The sequence below is a fragment of the Passer montanus genome, unplaced genomic scaffold (genome assembly GCF_014805655.1).
Source record: "Passer montanus isolate IOZ18808 unplaced genomic scaffold, ASM1480565v1 scaffold79, whole genome shotgun sequence".
In the NCBI taxonomy this organism is placed as follows: domain Eukaryota; kingdom Metazoa; phylum Chordata; class Aves; order Passeriformes; family Passeridae; genus Passer; species Passer montanus.
Window position 1 is genome coordinate 1,558,440 of NW_024373145.1, and position 19,755 is coordinate 1,578,194.

Sequence of the window (19,755 nt, forward strand, 5' to 3'; positions counted from 1 at the left end):
ACACAAGGCTGGTCTTCAGACCAGCTCTGGGACCTCCATCAGCAAGTTCCTTCGAGCATGCTGTTTCTCTCAGCACATTGCCTTGTCCTTTATCCTCATTAGCCAGTTTCTCACCTGGCTTCCAATCTTTACATCACTAATCCTGTTCTTCAGCTGAACTGATAATTTTCTGTGCTGCACTGCACAAAAGCCTTGCACATTAGATCTACCATTTGACTTTTCCCTATAAAAATCTGTTAAATTATCGGAGAGACATCAGATTTAGACAGGATTATCTGTCATGTGTGAACAAGCTTGCATGTTATCCAATATTCCATTTATCTCCATCTTCCTAATGATGTCTTTTTCCGATTTTATTGCCTACTCCATATCAAATTTGAAGCATTCAGATTATCATGTTCTGTTTCTACTTCTGACATAGTAATTTCCATTCTATTGAAGACAGTGCATTGTCTTCACATTTAAAACTCTCATCCTTACTGAATATGACAGAAGGTCCCAATTTTGTTTTGGTGCCAAGTGAAAGGTTGTTTAATTTTTGTCTCCACTGTCCTTGCACAGCAAAACTATTTATTCTCTTAATAATACAAGAACTTTTGGATGCTTGTTTCACTTTCTTCTTCATTGCCAGGCTTGGTTTATCTTTTACAGTAATTAGACTTCACTTCCTCTCTTTTTTACCTGCATAGTATTAGTTTGGTTTTTTTTGGGTTTTTTTGGGGTTTTTTTCTTTTTTACCTGCACAGTATTAGTTTTTTTTGGTTTTTTTTGTTTTTTTTTTTGTTTTTTTTTTTTTTTTTTTTTTTGGTGATTCCTTGTTTTCTGTTTATTTCTAACAATTTTTTAAACAGATGTTTTGTCCAGTTGCATCTGGAGTTTCCCCCTACAAGTTGTCCTCTTGTCCTTAAGATATAAAATTCAGATTACTATAAGTTAAAGCTATTAAAAATCTCCTTCAGATCCATTATGAGCCTTTTAACAGTGTTCCTTGCTAAACTTAATTAATGTAGGTGGTGGGAATTATTCCAGAAGTTTAGTCCAGCTAATAAAACTACTTGTCAGCAGTGGTGATGTCAAGCATGTATCCCATATAATGGGTTTGAAAGCTTCCAGCTTAGTGGGAAGGAGGAGTTTAGACAAAAAGATGTTTTTGTAGATGTTAGAGAAGCTAATAAAATGCTCCACTGCTTAGATTGAAAGCATGTAAAAGTGATGTTTTCTAGCTGATGTTTTGTGTGTTGATCCAATTCTCCTTTCTGGTAGGAAAGAGAAGCTGATGAGGATTTTTTAACCCTGTATGTCAGTGGCATTCACTGATTTGGCTGGTAGGAGGCACAACTGGAATAAGCACTCCAATCCAGTTGCATATCAAAACAGATTTAAGTAGGTTCCTTCCTGGCAGCTCAATGGCATAATTTGTAGCCCACACATAATTCTTTGCACACTTCCTAAATATCCTACCCTATTTTCTGGTTACTACTTGAAATAGACTTTACTCAGTTCCATAACAAATTTGTAATGAAATTATTGCATTTAACCCTTAGCATTTTCTTTCAAAGATGATTCTGTCTACATCTCTGAGGGACTTCTACTCTTTGATTCCCTATGCAAAGGTGAAAATAGCACCCAATTCAAAGAATCATAATTTCAAAATCTTGTAGATTTTCAATAGCTAAACCTTGTTTAAGCTTTTGAATGCAACTGCTGCCTTGCTAATTCACGACCTTTTTTTTGGCTTTCTCTCCTGCATTGCAAATTATTGCTGAGATATGTAACTCAACACATTCATTGTACTCCCTTGTCTTCAAAATATGCTTGTCTTGGGAAATGCTGAGGTTTTTATTTATGCTGATTTTTTTCCCCCACAAGTAATTACAAAACTTAGCCTCTTGGTCTTTGCTTTCATATTCACTGAGCATCATTTAGAAAAAGTATGTTGTCAGTAAGATCCATCTCTTTAGATAGGATGGCTCCATTATGTTTTTTTGTCTGCACTTTTTCTTGTGATAAAGAGAAAAGATAGTTATTTGCTACAATATTTTTTGGTCTCAGCAGTTTGCAATCCATTTGCTGGTTCTTTGATATTATGTATCTTTATTGCTGTGATCCCTCAGCTTTCCTTTTCCAACCCATATTCACCAGCACCTTTAAAATCAATATGGTTTTTTTGAAGATTTATCATTCAAGAGTTAATTCCAGTAACAGGAAGAGTTCCCCTAATATGTTTGAGCTCTCATACTGGGTAGGAATTAAAAGCTATTTACTTCCTTCAGATTGTAACAACTCTACAATGTACTCTTGTGGTATCCTTAAGAGCTCTCTGAACAATTCCCTAATAATTTTTTCACTAATCCCATAAATTTTACATTTTGACACTTGAGGTATGCAGGAAGGTATGACACTAAGAGATAGAAAGAAGTGATTCAGGAGCTACCCACAATAAAAAGGGGGTGCTGGTGGTGTTTGCTTTGGAGCATTCTATGATCAATTCTAAGATGTGCTCACTTAGCATTCCTGTTTTGATAATTAGGCATTTTCAACAAAAATGCATTTTCCTAGAAAGCTTCAAATCAGTTCTGTTGTGTGCAGTCTTTTAACACGAGACCAAATGAAAAAATCCTAAGCTAAAAGCACAGAAAACAAGCTAAAAAACTTTACGTTTAGATGAGCTAGTGTCTGAAAAATATATTTGAAATCAGAGCTTTTATCATAACTTCTACAATATGAATGCCACATCATTTACACCCTTCTTGATGCCCTCCAAAAGTGAGTAACCATGTTTCACTATTCATGCTTTGCAACTAATGAATCTATTGCAAGATAGCACTGCGGGAGGAAGACATCCTTCTAAAAATGCAGTATTTTAAAAAGCTGCCATATCTGTGCTGTGTTGTTAAAAATCTGTCAGGCTGTGCATCTTGGTGGGGAGCATTTAGTTTTCCAGCTTCTACTCTCTTCTGTCATTTTACTTCATAGCTTTTTTATTGTATGCCATCCTGCACCATCACAAAAAGGGTGAGTGGATGGGGCCCTTGCTCTCACAGGAATTTGTGTGACCAAAGACACACTTAACTCCTTTCCAACTCAAGGCAGCTCTTTACATATAGACACCTAACTATTTTCTAATTGACTAGAATTTGGAGGAGGAAATTCAAATAGCTAACCAATGAAATAAATAAATTTAAAGAAATTTGAAAACGATGTTGCTTAGATGAAAGGCATGTAGCCAGTACAGCTTCATGGGAGCAGAGCTGTTGAGAGGGACTCCCACTGTAAGAAATTTAGTACTTTGGAAAAGAACACGCAACATGTACATAGGTTGTTTTGTTGTTTGGTTTTTTTTGCACATTACCAATGACATAAAGAATTAACTAGTAATATGACTTACCCTCATTATTATCACCGGCTTAGAAGTATTCAGAAGGATAAAAGCCCTGTGTGATTAAGTTCCATTAAAACAGAAAGTTTATGGATCAAGCAGCCTGCATACACAATTTAATCAGGACAATACCGTTAAGTACATGACTGAGAAAGTGATAGTGTAAAAAGCAGCTTTTTAGCCTGCACTGCCTGCTTCCCTAGAAATAATGATGCATCACTGACAGCACCACTGACAACACCACTGCCAAGTTTAAAATAGGTAGGTGTTAGTTCCCTAACAAGTGCAAGCAAAGAATAGGATCTTACTGACTTCAGCTAATACTTTCAGGGAAGTTAAAAAAAAAAAGTTGAGAACATAAACTGAAGTATTTTCTCAGTTAGGTCAGAGGTTTGGGAGAAGTCTCACAGATGTTTATGGATGGCTGCCAAATAAAAATCAAAGTAATTAACAATCCTCCCCCAAACCAAACCAATTTTGTTTAAGTCCTATCAAGCCACAGACTTTGTATCCATCCTGCTCCAAGAAAATCCAGGACTGCCTGAAGCACATAGAGTCAAGGTCAAAAATAAGGTTTTATCTGCATAGTCATGAAACTGTGAATTTTTCTAAAGATTATTCCTTGAGTGGCAGGCTTTCCTAATTTAGGAAAATGAACTGAAGCGCACCAAAGACAGCAGAAAAACTCACACTGGCTTCAATATATATTTCTAGCAAGGTCAAATTTTCACTACAGTGAAGACTCTGTAAATCCCAAATTCACAAGCACTGCTCAGGATCTGTGCCAGCCAAAAAAAATCCAGAAACCCCCTTCCCCCAAAATTCACCCTCTCTTCTCCACCTAGAAAATTCCAGTCTTCATGGCTTGTTCTTGCTGTAATGGGAAGATTGTCTTCCCACTCGATGGACAATGTTAGAATTAGCATTGAGAAGTAATTTTTAGAAACATCACTTAGTATCAGCAAATGAGGTCTCAACTAGCATAATTTCAGATTTCTGGTCGTGGAAGGTTTTGAGTGTCATGTTTATCTGTCCATTCAAGTCCTTCATCACAGATACTCTCTGAGATTCTAAAGTGAGATACATGACTTCCCTGATTCATTATGAAATACATGCATTTTCTTCATTTGGGAATTGCTACTGTATCCAGAAATTCTGAATTTTTATAGCTGCATCTTGGATAAAGTCATGAATGAATTTGCCAAGGCGTAATATAATTGATTGTGCTTGGCTTGCTAGGTAATGATATAATATAGTGTGACTCAACCTGCTAGTCCAGAACACAATCAGTATTCATGCTCTAGCTGCTGGAAAATATAAAATAAACTGCTTAGATTATTTAGTGAGAACCTAATTTGCTTAGAATGACTAAAGACAACATGGAGCTTGCAAAAGAAGCTAACAGAAAAGAGCTAAGAGAAGAGCTAAGGCTGAGAATAAAATATAAAAAAGAATACTGCTACAAAAAATGCCCCCATATTTATAGAAAAGTTCTAACTCTGTGCACCCAGAGAGGAGGCCCTGAATTTTTCAACACCACTTGTGTCCATGTATCCATAACAAAGAATGGCCAAGGACAGTCCTGTTACTTGTGCTAAAGAAGAAGGTAAAATGAGAACAGACCAGCTAGGAAGGTTTTGAAGATAAAAATTGCATAACACATCTCAATATGGTGAGAAGTTAAAAAAATAGTGAAGATATGGTGTTGTATACTTAAATGCTATGGCAATGGTGGATATTCAGCTACCAAAGAGGCCAGACGCATTTCTCTATCCGCTGGAGTATGTGAAATCAACTTTTGATTACAGAAGAACTAAAAAGACATCTTTTATTTGAGGGATGCAAGAACTTTTAAGAATGATGCATTAAAATATAGTAGTCTGTCTCCAATTGAAAGCTATATATTTTTACATTTTAATATTAAAAAAAATCTTGAAAAATCAACATCTTTAATTACATGTATATCACCAGAATTGTGTCAAGTTAACAGGTTGAATTTCCAGCTTCCATGGCCCTGGGAAATGTTCTGTGCAAAGAAGATGCCTGCATGTGGGGTAAGACTAGAGATGCAGCTGTTTATAAACTCACTCGTGTCCTGCATGCAATGACTTTGTAAGGCTGTATTTCAAAAATGAAATGCTAATGACTCAAAACACTTCAAAGACAATCTTCTCTTCAGTTTGGTTTCAAAAGCTCTAAAACTCAGTTAAACTAATTTCCTGCATTTTCCAAGGATTTTCATAGGTCTATTGCTATAGGTGCAATAAACCTGTCTGGTGATAAAAGTAGCAGCAGAGGGAAAAATCACAACTGTTTCTTGAAAGCCTCATAAAATGATATTCTGCAAGGCACTAAACCACTCAGTTGATCCTACCTGAGCATAAACCCATTTGCTTCCCAGTGAAGTGGGGCTGTGCCCACTGGCCAGTGCAGAAAAAAGCAGAAGGAGCTGCAGGAGATGTACAGATGAGCTAGGAACAAAACAGCTCTTTAAAAGCTAGGAAACAAGCAAGTGTGCACAGTCCTAGGAGGGGAATTAATTCAGATCACTTCATGCCAACATATTAGACTTCATTATTGAGTGCAAGTCACACATTTCACAGTTCCACTTCCTCAGATGAAATGATACCTGATAGCAAACCATAAAGAAAAAGGGGAGGTCATCTGACTGTGAATAGAAACATGGTAACTAAAGAAGAAACCAAATAACTAAGTGAACTTTAAAATCGTCATGATCTTTGCATATAGCCTTTCTCTTCAAATTTCATCTGCAATGTAAGTTTGAAGGGTGTGAAAGGAGACACTGACAACTTGAGAAATTGATGCTGCACTTCAGGTAAAGGTCCTTTCAAAAAGCCTTGATAAAGGTCTTCTCCTTTTCAACACTTCAGCTGGGAAGAAGAAAGGAGAGACATGTGAGTTGTATGGAGTGCAGGACAAGTATAAATCACAGAAGAAACGCAGTGATGAAAAATGCCAGTGCTGGCTTGCTGTCTATGGGGTAACTGGCTTCCTAGAGAAACAGAGTAAAAAGCATTGCACCAGGTGCTGGAGGGACCAGGACCTCGAGCTGAAGGTTGAAAAAGCTGGAGGATGAAATCCAACCAGGTGAGGTGCAGAGAAGAGCTTGCTCTGATTAGTGAACTAAGGGCTGAGAGATGATGATTCCTCTCTACTGATATACCAATGGAGTAAAATGCCATGGAGATGGGCATTCTTGGTGCTAAATGGATGCTCTTGGTAGAAAGATGAACGGACCAAAACCAGGCACAAGTAAATTTATGCTGGAAATAAGGAGGTTTGTAACTGTTGGAGAAGTAATGTTCTGAAGGTCTTCAGAACCTCAGCAGCAGTGGAGGTAAAAAACCTGGATAGCTTTAAGTAATTGATAAGTTTATGAAAGCAACAGCATGATACATACAGCAACCATAGGAGGATGAGACTTTCAGTTTTCTAATAATTAGAACAAGGGGCAGAGGGGACCATCATTTACTTCAGATATGGAAGTCAACCAGTTTACCAGGATACATGTTGAGATGGGTGCTTTCAACCAGAAAACCTCCCCATTCTGAGCCTTCTACTCTTGAACACTTTTTCCATACAGGTCTTGGAGGGGGACCAAGATGCCATTATGGATGGGAGCTGACATGCACTTACTGTAGAATGATGGGGGTCAGTAAAGCTGAAAATTCTGCCTTCCTGGCTCTGCTAATGAATCCATCAGACACAAGGAAGAAATTACACCTTTAACTCAACTTTGCCTTGCAAACACAAACTCTGAAGTGTCTGAACTTTAGACTTTGCGTTTGCAAAATTGCCTTTTTTGTTAGGTTTGAGCAATGCTGAGCACAGAGCTGTTCACCTTCTGCTGCCTTTTGAGTCTTTCCCTGTACTGGAGTTTGATTTTGCTAGTACACCACCACCACCACTATTTTCAGAATAACATTTGTCTTTCACTGTGTAATGTAGTAATTTTTCTTAGAAACAGTGGAATATCACCCCTAAATACATTTGTCTGTGTGTATCAAATAACACTAATTACAGGAGATAGTTTTCAGATAACACCTAATGTCAAACACTTTGGGTTTGAAGCATGAGGCAGAAAGAAGGAGAAATGATATCACCATGAGACAGAGCTGCAAAGCAGCAGGCAACCCCTACATTATGTTTTCAGTCAAATTTTTGTTTCTATTCTTGCTTTTCTTGAGCCTGCAAAATTCTCAAAGCCACAAAGCCAAAATAAAAGACAAACAACTTTGTGTTGAACTCTGAAGATTTGAACTTTCACTGTCACATTCAGATTCATTCAGGTACTATTACTATAACAAAATCTGATTTGAGTTGATTAGACACTCAGAATTTTAAGGCTTTCTTTTGCCTAACACTTCTAACACAATTTAGCTATCAAGTAACCTCCCTCCTGTGAATAAATGATGGTAGAAATCAATTGCTTCCAGCACTGCAATGTTATTTTCACAGGATGGACACTGGCGGGGGATAATTGTGAATAATGAAGTGCCATTCCTTGTAACTGGAGGTCAAACGTGGTCCTGTACCACATGGTGTTTTAAATATTAGGGGACATGGCAGGTCAAAGCTTAACTTCAACACAAGTATGCTGCACATTTTGGCATTTACAATAAGAGGCAAGCCACTGGTATCGCCAGGAGAAAGGTGTAATTTATGAACAATTTAGTTATGAATTCAGAATCAGTATGAATGAAATAGCCTTGTTCCCAGGCAAAAAAAGTCTGTGGGACTTTTGGAAGAGTCCTTCCCTTCATGCTGCCACCTTAGGTCTGTTCACAGCAGTTGAAAGTAACCTTTGATAAGTAACCTGAAATTAATGATACAGTGGCTGATGAACAGGTACTCAAATCTTAAAACTTGTAACAAAAAGACCAAATGAGCTCTCTTAGCAAACAAGAAATCATAAAATAAAGTTGGTTTTAGTGTAGGAAGCCTGAAGTAAAAAAAAAATCAACTTGCACTTTAACTGTTTAGATCTAGCAAAGCTTGGAGGCTTCTTTTGTTTCCTCGTCCTTAGCTGATGCTTCTTGAGGCACACTGCTATCACCCAAACACACCTCTCATTTCCACATACCTTGTAGTGGAAGAGGAATAATCCACAGAAGAGGCTGTACAGGTCAGCCGTGAGCAGGGAGAGGTTGACGGCAGTAGCACTGGTTTTCTTTATGACCACTGGCATGAAGCTGTAGAGGCCAAACATACAGGCACTAAAGCCAACATACAGCAAGCCTGCAGAGGAGAAACAAGAAGAAAAGTGACCTCACAGCCTGCAGAAATGACTTTGTTGGGAGGAAGAAGTTTGTGCTTTTAGGAAAAGAAAGAATAATGCTTTTTCAAAGAAAAATTCAAATTAATAATGTACACATACATAGAGAGTGAAAACCATATCAACACTGGACATAAGGTCCTTTGGGATCTTCATAATAGCAGAGGTGTTTGAAATTGGTGTCTTATACTACCAGTGACTAGCTCATGTCCAACATAGATTTAGACATAATGATGCATTTGAACGTATCTAATCCAGTCTCTGCAGGAGCTGAACATCCCCAGCACCAAGTGAGTTCAGCTGAGTTGGATGGAGCACACAGTATTTTCTGGGAATGGACCCAAAATATGAATGCAATATTATTTGCAGAGGAGTTAATGAGCAAATGGATGAATGCATGAGGACAGCACTCAAGTGTCAGAGGTCCTAGTCCCATTTTGCCACCAAAACTGACAACTCACTTCACAGTTTTGCACCTCTGTTCCTCTACTCTTTTTTTTCTGCCTTCCTCAATAAAACTTTTGTGAGCTGAAACTCTTTCCTGCTACATGTTTACAGAGTGCCTCACACAAATTAGATTGTTAGACACTAATATAATAAAAATACATTACAGTAAAAATCTAAATTAATTTTAAAACCTAAATAACTTACTGGGAAATAATTCATTGCTTCAGTTATTACTTGATAAATCCCTAGGCAAATTAATCAATATGAAGTTAAAAAACCAGCAAACACTTTACTCATCTGCTCTCATGCAAATGATATTTCTTAGGCTGCTGTACGCTGAGAATTCCCAGTTGATATATGGATAAGCCTAAATTTAGACTCATGCCAGCTCTTCAGAACTAGAAGTTGTAGAAAAATCTGATTGCCAAAGTCCTGAAAGGGATTAGAAAGGATAAAAAAAGGTATATAATGGCCATATATCTGCATGTGGATCAATTTAGTTAAAAATTCTTTAAAAAAGCTTTCTAAAGGACAAAGTCAGCTGTGACAGATCAAGTCCTTTGGAAGCATATGAACTGAAGTGTACATTCAACTGAAACAAATGCAGCAGACACAAACTATCAGCGTCCATACATGTTATGGCATGATAAGAAATTTGAATTTATATTCAGAATATGGACAATCATGGTAAAAACTGCTTTTACCCATAGGTAGCAAATTTATAAGATATACAGCTAACTGGTACTGTAACTGTACAGATAACTGTATACTGGTAACAGAATTAAGTTTTAGGCAGTGCTTGAAAGCTGCTTTATTTAAACTCTGTGACTCTTCTTTAGCAGGCAAATGATTGCACCATGTGGAGTGTAGTTTTGGACAATGGGAAATTGTTTTGCATACAGAAGCATTAAGCCAACTTTTCTTCCAGGCTTAAGAAGAAGAGGTCAGGCACTAAAGCCATTCTGGATGAGAAGCTGGCATTGTCAAAGTACAGTCTGCAAATCACCAGCTGGTCCACCAAGCCTCTGGTTGTCTGGATTTAACACAGCTTTGCTGGTTTATGCACTTAACTTAAAGTATAATTTTATGGTACTGCCTTGGTGTTCATATTATTTGACAGCCAGCTTCACAGGTTGCTTTTCCAAAGGGCATTTCAGTTCCAGTGGAAAATTGCTTAAACTGCAGCTGTCCTAGCAGAGTTGAATATAAAATGGCATTTCATTTACAGCTTCAAAATATATGTAATATCCACTAGCTGGGTGGCATTTACTGGTGACAATAAACAAGTGAAATTAACATCATATGATTTTCAGGTACATATGCTTCTTAGAGGGACAATTTTGAGCCTGAAAACATGTTTTAAGCCAACAGCTTGAAGCATCAGCCTCCTCAGGTACCCATGCAGTGCAAATAGCAGCCTTGGGAATTGCTTCCAGTGCTGCAGTCTCAGCAGACTCCAGAACCTCTCTGGGAAACCTACACTGCTGCCTGCCTGTCCTCAATGTGAAGATGATTTTCCTTATATCCAGTCTGAATCTGTCATTTGAGCTTCTGTCTGCTGTCTCTCATCCTCCTGCCATGCACCTCTGACAGAGCCATGCACCAGCTCTGTCCTTTTGATAACCCCCTTGTAGGCAACTTATTTTCCACAGGCTGAATGAGCCTCAGTCCCTCAGCATTTCTCCATTTCTCTTTACACTCAGTGTCTTCACACAAATAGGCAGGATCTGTCCCTAGGGACCACTCTAATACAGCCCAAGTAGGACAGAGACCAACATGACTTGAGAACTTCTGGTCTTGTTCCTGAGCAAGGTGGTTGAATGTTGCATGGTGCAATGATGTACAAATGTTGCCTTTGTGCTTTTACTCCAAAAGCAAATGTTTTATTGGCATGAAATGGAATCAGTTATGATCTTCCATACTGCCTTGGAACAAAGACCATTCAGAAATATTCAAACCCCCAGTAAAAAAGGACACTTCCTTGGAGCTACAAACTGGCTTTTCTCTTAAATAAAACTGATGTGAGTTTATTTGTTAGTATTTCATCTATCACTAGAAAACTTGTCATGGTCTCTCAAAACTGTAAAATCATCCTTTCAGTCTGGTTGTCAGCAAGTATTAATACTTTAACCTTCAAGGATACAAACAGAGCTACAGTGATTCACAGTAAGTGTGAAGATGATGATATGTATCAGGGCAATTTCCAAAATTAACACCAGGAGGGACACAGCCTGTTTTAAACATGATAGACATAACAGATTGGCTTTAGATCTTTATATTCAAAAATCATTTGCATCAGTTAAAAGGTAGCTCATTTGATCTAAAAAGCACAATTATGGCAGATGGCAACAGGCCACCCTGATTTATTTATTAGGTTGCCTGCTGTGACTTTATCACCACCATTCGGGAGGCTGATGATTTAACTCTGCTGGACTGCAGCTTTGAGTCTGTCACAGCGGGTAACTACTCAGGACAAGGCTGTGAACTCCCTGATACAGATTTGTCAATCACTTTTTGACAATCTTGTATCACTGCCAATGCAATGCAATGTACACCAGGTGCAGCAGAAGCCAGGGAGGAACTACAGAACTGTCACCATTTAATCCATGTTCAACTACACTACATTTCCAATTATTGCTCTAACAAAACAAGTGCATATCTATGATGCTTTTGCTAAGATGATCTCAGCCTTGTGAAGCATAAGGACTCTTCAGAATTAGTAATCAACTTTCAGCGACATTTTGGCGGCATCACAGATGAAGTAAGACCTTAATTTAATAGCACATTTCTCTGATACTGAGTTTGAACAGAAATCTCATGGAAGTATATATGACATTTACATGGACAGTAGATTAATTCACTGTGACCACTGGTACCACCAGTACCAGATTAATTATATCCCTAAGCTCCTTCTCATGAAATATAAACAAACACTGATGCAATTATGCTAACTATCTCAGATTAAAGAAGGCCAATACCCTTATAGTACACAGTTGAGTGTGTTTCTCCATGCATACTTTAAATTGATTTGTCACTTAGTTTTACAGCTCAACCATCAAATTTCCAAGATTTCTGGGTGCAATGTTTTGTGAAAAATGTGCTGTATTTATCAAGATCTAAGATGACAAAAAGAAATTACAAACCAAGTTTAAAGAAACCAACTGTATTCCACAGTTTGTATCCCCTCCCCTCAGGGATTCCCTGCATAATCAGTTGTTTTTGCACACTTCTGAGTTGTCATTTTGATGTTCAGTCTCAAACTAGGTAAAGAGCTATTGTGAATGGATTGCCAAAGCCTGAATCCACTGCAATCAATCAGCTCTATGCTACTAGAATTCTTTTCTTTCTTCTATTGTCATAAATAGGGAAGGAGTGATTATAGGGACTCCCCTGAATATCGATTTGCTTTTAAACCAAACAATCCATTGGACTCATTAGAAAGGAGTCATAAACTCAGCTTCCAAACTGAAATGGGAAAATGCAATTCCCTGCTTGGCAGAACACCATAACTGCTTCATTGGACACGATGCTCCCAAAACTTGTCTAAAGGACACATCTGCTTTATTCCACTAAGACTATTTGGAAAGCAATTAAAACACTTCCATACAGAAATGCTCCTCCTGGAAGTGAATAATATGCACTGCAAGTACTTTTTTAGGTTATTTTGTTGGGTTCCATTTTCTTTCCTTGGCTTTAATTGAAAAGGTTTGGCTCTTAATGACTGCCTCATTTATTGCCCCAGTGTCGCATTGAATCTTAGAACTGGAACCCCACTATTGTTTTACTTCATGGCTGTCTGAATGGTTATCTTACAGCATTCATATGCTTAACCTAATTGTGCCAGGAAGGCATAACACAGCAAAGGAGGGCAGATCATTTAAGAAGAGTTATGAGGCTCAACCTTTGGTAGTAACCAGTGGAAAAGTCACAAACATTGGCTCCCCTGAACTCTGTGCCCGCCTCCCCAAATGCTGGCTGTCTCCAAGCCTCCTTCAGCAACAATCTCCCATGAGGTAAAGTGTGTTCTTACCTATTTGCCAATCCCAGGGGACTTTCAACAGCTCTTTGTGTTCCATGATTGCACTAGAATAGAAGAGAAGGCAAAATTTGATGGAAGAGAACAGAAGTTAAATTACTTCCACTCATTGAATTAAAATACTGGACAAAACAACATAAATAACCTTATAACAAAAAATCTCTGTAGGAAACAAATGCAATCAGGAGTTTGCTAATCTACTCTGGCATTATCCCTGTGCCTGTGTATTTGAAAGATCTTCAGGGCAGTAATCAGATGTGATAGCATACAATTTCCCCTGGTTTATTTCCAGCTCTTGATATACCTGCTCTACATGCCCATTCCCCTAAATGTTCAATCCTCTTGTACCTTTCTGACTTAATATTCTGAAAGCTTTTGAACCCTAATTATTAATAATATATCTATCTGAGTTATTCACACTTCAGAGTAGCTCTGCAGTGTAAAATAAATAGATATCACAGGCTGGTTTGGGAATTATGCTGTGATTTCTTACACCCTGAGAGAAACCAAATAGTTACAGCACTGAAAGTCAGGATAATAAGCAAAGGATGGGCAAACCTGCAAAAGTCCACTCTCAGTATCTTGTAAATCTTGCACTGTACATTAACATCAAAGTCACAGATCCATAAAATTCTAAGGTGGCAACAAGTCAGCTCTTCCCAATCCAGGCAAACAGACCTTTGGAGATAAGATATCTCCCAAGCTAGGTCTTCACTCAGCTAACTGCTTTCCCTGTCTGTGTGATTTCCAGATAAATCCAGCTGTGCAGAACTCTGCATGCTGGTCTGGATGCTATTTTAAACAAGCATAAAACATGGAATTATACAGATTGAAAAACAAAGTACCCAGTAGGAAAGGTGGCATGTGGAAGACCAAATCTCATAGTAAAACTACAGGAGCTCAGCACCTTCCAGATTAATCTAGTCTAAAGAGTTGCATCCTGGAAATTTTAATTTGCTTGCTGCTGATGTGAGGCAAATCTAATACTGTGTACAGAATAATAAGACTATATTCTCCGCAAAATAACTAAATTATAGGTGTCTTTGCATGCATAAGGTATATGACTCTTTTATCAGTAATTCCTGAAGAATATAATGAAAACAAACTGCAATGTCTCTTGGTCTGGAAAATTTTTTTCACATAACTTAAACATAGGAACATTGCATTCATATTACTGCTTAGCCAATACAAAAGATATATAAAACAATATGCTATGGCTTGTGATTCCTTATGATCTGTGAAAAAAGAGGGGTGAGAGAAACCTTGCCAGAAATGGCCATTTAGTGATGCCGAGGCACTGAAGAATTGGAATCACAATGATTTTGAAAGGTTGTGGTAGTTGAAGGAGGTCCCTGATAACTGAAAAGAGACAAATGCAACATTCAGTTTAACACAGAACAAAAGGTATAGCCTGCCAGCCTTATGCTAACCTTTGGGAAGATTATGGAACAAATCTACTCTGAAGCCATTTCCTTCTGAGCAATGAAATGAAGAAGATGGTTCCAGTGGGAAAAGCCAGCACAGTGCTCTCAAGAGCAAACCTGACATAACTATTGCCTTCTATGATGAGGTGACTGGATCAGTAAATAAGGGAAAGGGAATGGATGAGAGGATGTGGTGTAACCTACTGTTAGTTTAGCAAGGTTTCCAACATGATTTCCTTAAAGATCTTCAGAGACTCAAGAAGTATGGACTAGATAGGTGGACTATGTACAATGTCATCTAAAGAAAAGAGCGAGAAGAAACCTCATGAAGTTCAAGAAAAGCAAGTATTAACTCCTGCACCTGGGGTGGAGTGACACTATGAAACAGTACAGGCTGGGAGCTGACTGGACAGAAAGTTGTTTTCCAGCAATAAACCTTAGAGTCCTGGTGGACATCAGCCTGAACCCTATGTGTCCCTGAAGCAGAGGAAGGCAACTGCATGCTGAGCTGTATCAGTAAAAGTCTGGCCAGAAAGCTGAAGGATGTGATTTGTGAGACAACAGTAGAGTCCTGTATCCAATTATGGGCTGTCCAGAACAAGACAGACAATAACAAATTGAAGGGAGTACAGTGGAATTCCATCACAATGGTTAGGCAGGTTGAGGACAGGATGTAAGAGGAGATGTTGAAACAGCAGGGTTTCCTTAGCATGAAGAAGAGAAGGCTAAGCTGGGGGAAAGGAGGACACAACAATAAATTTTCCTTCTTAACTATGCAATGATAGTTACAGACAAAATAGTCATACTTTTCTTGGAGGTGCACAACAAAAGGATGAATGACAATTGACACAAGTTGCAATGTGGAAAACTGATCAAATATCAAGGGAAAAAAATGTCAAACACTGGAACATGACTGGCAGTTCCATTCTTGGAGATACCAAGAAATAACTGAGCAAGCCCCTAAGCAACCTGATGTAACTTTGAAGCTAGCTTTGAGTAGGAGCTTGAACCAGATGACCTTCAGGGGGCCATTAGAAAATAGGCCTGTTATGATTATATGATTCCATCAGATAACCTTATCTCCATTTGCTGGGTAATTGTGATATCCCCAGCTCTCATAAACTAATCTCTTACTCTTCCTCCCTTCTTTAATCATACTCAACATACTAAACTTCTTTTTCCACCACGTCTGGGTAATCAGCCAACTCATTAATTCACTGTTTCCCCTGACACCTTAGCTCTTCCTCCTTTGCTAGACAACAGGCATTATATGTGTTTATTTTGTATTACAGTCTAAGACTCCTTCAGTTTAGAGGATCTAAAAGTCCTATATTGCACCAAAGTGGCCAGTAGTTTCTCAGAGAAAGAGCCTGCAAATTTAACATGAGGAATTGGTTAACCTTTGATGTAAGTGTTATAATTAGTTAGATTAAATCTCTGTGAACACGTAACTGTGACTTCTGCTATTCATTACAGGTAAAGGTAAGAAAAAAGGCACAGGTATGAAGTAAGAGTGGTTGGGTCTCTAGAATATGCCCAAAAAGCACTATCAGCAAAAAGCTGCAGAGGCTGATGGAGAAAAACCTGTTGGAGTGAACTTATGGGCCAAAAGTTGAATAGAAAAACCTTAGGGCTTTCAGCAAAGAAATGGTTTCTTACTGTTTCCTTCCAGTTGTGTCTTCTTTATACAAACCTGCCTTATTCCAAAACAAGATTCTCACCAGCAGAACAGCTCACAGATCCTGAATTGTGACTAACTGCTTGGGTCAAGAGGACGGAATGGCACAACAATTGAATACGAGACTTTTACATGACAGTTTACACACACAGAGCAAGACAAGGGCACTGCTTTGATGTCCTCAGAATGTTAGTATCTACTTAATCACAATCATATGTTTTAGCCAAAGATACTAGGCACATTTATATGCTCTTAAATTCCATTTTTTTAAAAGGGAACTTCTTGTATGGCAGCTAGTTAATATAAATAATTTTAAGACACTTGTTCAGATCCCAAATACATTAAGCTCTCTATATAACGAAATAAAACTACTAAAATAGGAATTTATGAGCTGCAGTTTTTTGATCAGTCTCTGTTCTTAGAAGCAGAGTAGCTTAGATCTGTAGAGAAGCAATTTGTTTTGGACCAATAATCAAAAGTCATTCTGTGTTACAAGCATCAGTGAGACCTGCACAAAATGCAGCAATCTTGCAGGGCTACTTTTACATCAGTCACAGTACTGCAACACTGGAAGCCACCTTCCAACTACTAGGCTTGCAGTTGAGATGCTCATTAGGTACATGTGGATATAGACCAGACTCCATAGATCCTGAAATGCATGCAATAATCTCCTATGTACTAAATATTTTGAAGTGAAAAGGCCATTTTATTAAAGACTTTTTCAATATTTCTGCCATATCATAATGTAGTTACACAGAACAAGCAAACCAGTAAAACACCTTCTGACTGGATGTGTTTTCCACCTCTTTAGAAATCAAAGCGACTTTTTGAAAGTATATAACAGAAACAGAAGAAGCTGTAGATTTTGTTATTCACAATAACAAAATATGTTCAGAATAACATGTGAAGCATCCACTTGTCCTCAAGCAGCAAGATGGTGTGACATGTCTTCTCCGTCTTTATGTGACTACTCAAGGACAATGGTCCTTGAATTAGAGTACTTGGGTAAAATTTTGTGTTATTATTCAAATCACCAATTTGAAATATGAAAACCAATGCGAAGTCCAAGATTAGAGGATTTTCCTGCTCCCCACAGGAAAGGGCTAACTTTGAAGGAGTGGTTAGTGTATCTCAATGGATGCCACAGCTGCACTTATTTGAGCCTTAGTGAGTTCAAACCTGCCCACTTACAGCTGAATTCCACTGAAGAAGGAGCCAAAGAGTCCGATCATGCCCAGGAATTCCACTCGGCTCAGATTTCGGACGATGTACTCCTCACAGACGTTGGAGATGCCGTACAGAGTTGCTCCGCCAAGTACTAAGAGGTCCCCTATCAGTTTATTTTCACCTAGGGATAAATAGAAAAAAAAAAAATCAGAATGCCTCAAAACAACCATCTTCTGTCCAAAACCATTGCATGCTCTTCCCTACAGTCACTACATAGATCTTATCTGGGTTAATAAAATGAATGTCAATATTCTGTCACTCAAACAGCTTTCATTCAATACACCAGTCTCAGTCAGACAGAGGGAGAGCATATTCCTTGCTGTAGAAAGAAGAAGCCAAAAAATTCTGAAAAACTTGTAAAAAAAAGTATATAATCCAATTGGAGCTCTCCAGAGACTGATCCTTTAAACTTTATTATTACTACCTTTTAATTTCTTTGCAGAGAGAACGTGACTCAACTCTATAGAGCAGTTTGCATCTCATCTTGAAATTTAACCAGTTTAAAACAAGTTCAGTACTTAGATCTAAGGACAACTGAAAAATTCTGTGTACCTGTGAAATGAGTGAAGAAATCATTACAGCCTAATATTGACCTCATTCTCACATGGAGCTGTTTGACAAGAAAGGGAGGAGGAAGGATGTGGTGTAGACAGGGTGATGATAAGGACAGATTTTTAGAAGAGGTTCAATTAACATAGCAGTACCTAATGCATGCAAAGAATAAGAAGATGTATTTTTAATACCTCCAGGTATACAGAATTACTAAAACATTTTGTTATCAAAGACTGCTTGAAATCTTTTTAAGTCTTGGAAGATTTTATTATTGGATGTTGGGAAGAGCTGCAGTGACATTTGATCAAGATCAAGTTCCAGCTTGAAAACTGAGGCCCTAGCTTTGCAAACTGGTGCATGCAATTTCCTCTGCACATATGGCTTGTTAAATTATTTCTACAAGAGCTACAGCTTCACAAAGCTGTCATATATTTCTGCAGAACCATATTCAGAAATGCTGGATTATAATGGATTGTTCTTTGAAAAGTTTCAGCAGAAATGTTTTAGTATTTTTAAAGTATTTTTAAAAAAGAAATCCTGTTTTCTTTTAAAATACCATTATTTACTTTTTATGTCCCTGTCTTTTAAAGTTTTATTTCAATTGATTTGTAAAATATGCACTGCAGTAAATAAAAATGGAAACCAAACATTCTAATTGGTTCAAAAATATCTTTTCAACATTTTTAAGGAGTTCTTTTAAGCCTTCAGTTATCATTCCAAACTGCAGTGCTGAAATTTCTATGGAGAAGAAATTTATGATAATAAAAATGGTCATAAGACGACAGACCAAGGGTTCATTAATCCTGTCTCCAGCACTGGCTATAAGCATCAGAAAAGTATAATTTGTTTAAGGACAATAGGAATGGAGCAAAGTGTAAAATATTCCCAGTAATGTTGCTCTGATTTTTTTAAGCTTTTCTAAGCCTTCTGATGTTGCATTCTTGTAGCAAACTTTCTCATACACTTGCTGTAAACAACTTATTGTTTGCCTTCCTTTATGGAGGAGGAGAAATTTGATAGACTGTTGGTTTGTCCAGTGTCATTGGAGAGGTGGCACTTTCACCCTCCAATCCACGGTCACTTTTGGAAATCTATAAATGTTAAAGTCAGAAAATAAACTTCTTTTTTCTACCTTGAGAACAGCAGTGTGTTCGTGTCATATTTTTTCATGGCCTATAGGGACACAGTAATAATACTCTTCTAGATTCCAACATTTTTCAGCTCAGATGAGATGTGGCTTTTGTGTGTTTGGCAAACACTACTACAATTGTTTTTTACATACTCATCCAGCCTTTCACTGAATTTCTGTTTTGAATGTTCCTTGACTGGCAACATAAAATATTTATATTTGAACATTTATCTTTTGAGGATTTGGTTGTTCTGTTGTCGGGTTTTTTTTTCTTATTTTAGTCTTCTTTTGCAATCAGTAATGGAAGACGCTCTTAATTTAAAATAACCATCACGATTTTACAAAACTTCTTCATACCCCTGATGCATTTCATATTTCACAGTGGCTCCATTGATTCTTCACTGAGCTCACTTTTTTGGTATTTATTGCAGCTACTCACTGACACTTTAGGGAAGTATTGCTGAAAAAGCTTTTGACCTTAGAGCTCCTGCTGGGACAAAAATATCATCCTTTTGCATCTGTGAAACAAAAGCAGCTCAGAGGCTGAGCATTTTCACACAGATGGGATGGCCTCAAGCATCACACCC

At 37.8% G+C, this 19,755-nt stretch overlaps 1 protein-coding gene across 1 annotated transcript in view; it reads right to left on the reverse strand.

The window, feature by feature from the left end:
• Positions 1-19,755, reverse strand: part of SLC35F1 (solute carrier family 35 member F1) — a 226,757-nt gene that overhangs the window by 13,237 nt on the left and 193,765 nt on the right. The window contains exons 5-7 of the mRNA XM_039731612.1: positions 17,452-17,608; positions 13,153-13,205; positions 8,484-8,638 (exon numbers count right to left, since the gene is read on the reverse strand). Of these exons, the coding sequence (XP_039587546.1) occupies positions 8,484-8,638; positions 13,153-13,205; positions 17,452-17,608 (365 nt within the window). The remainder of the gene's footprint in view (positions 1-8,483; positions 8,639-13,152; positions 13,206-17,451; positions 17,609-19,755) is intronic.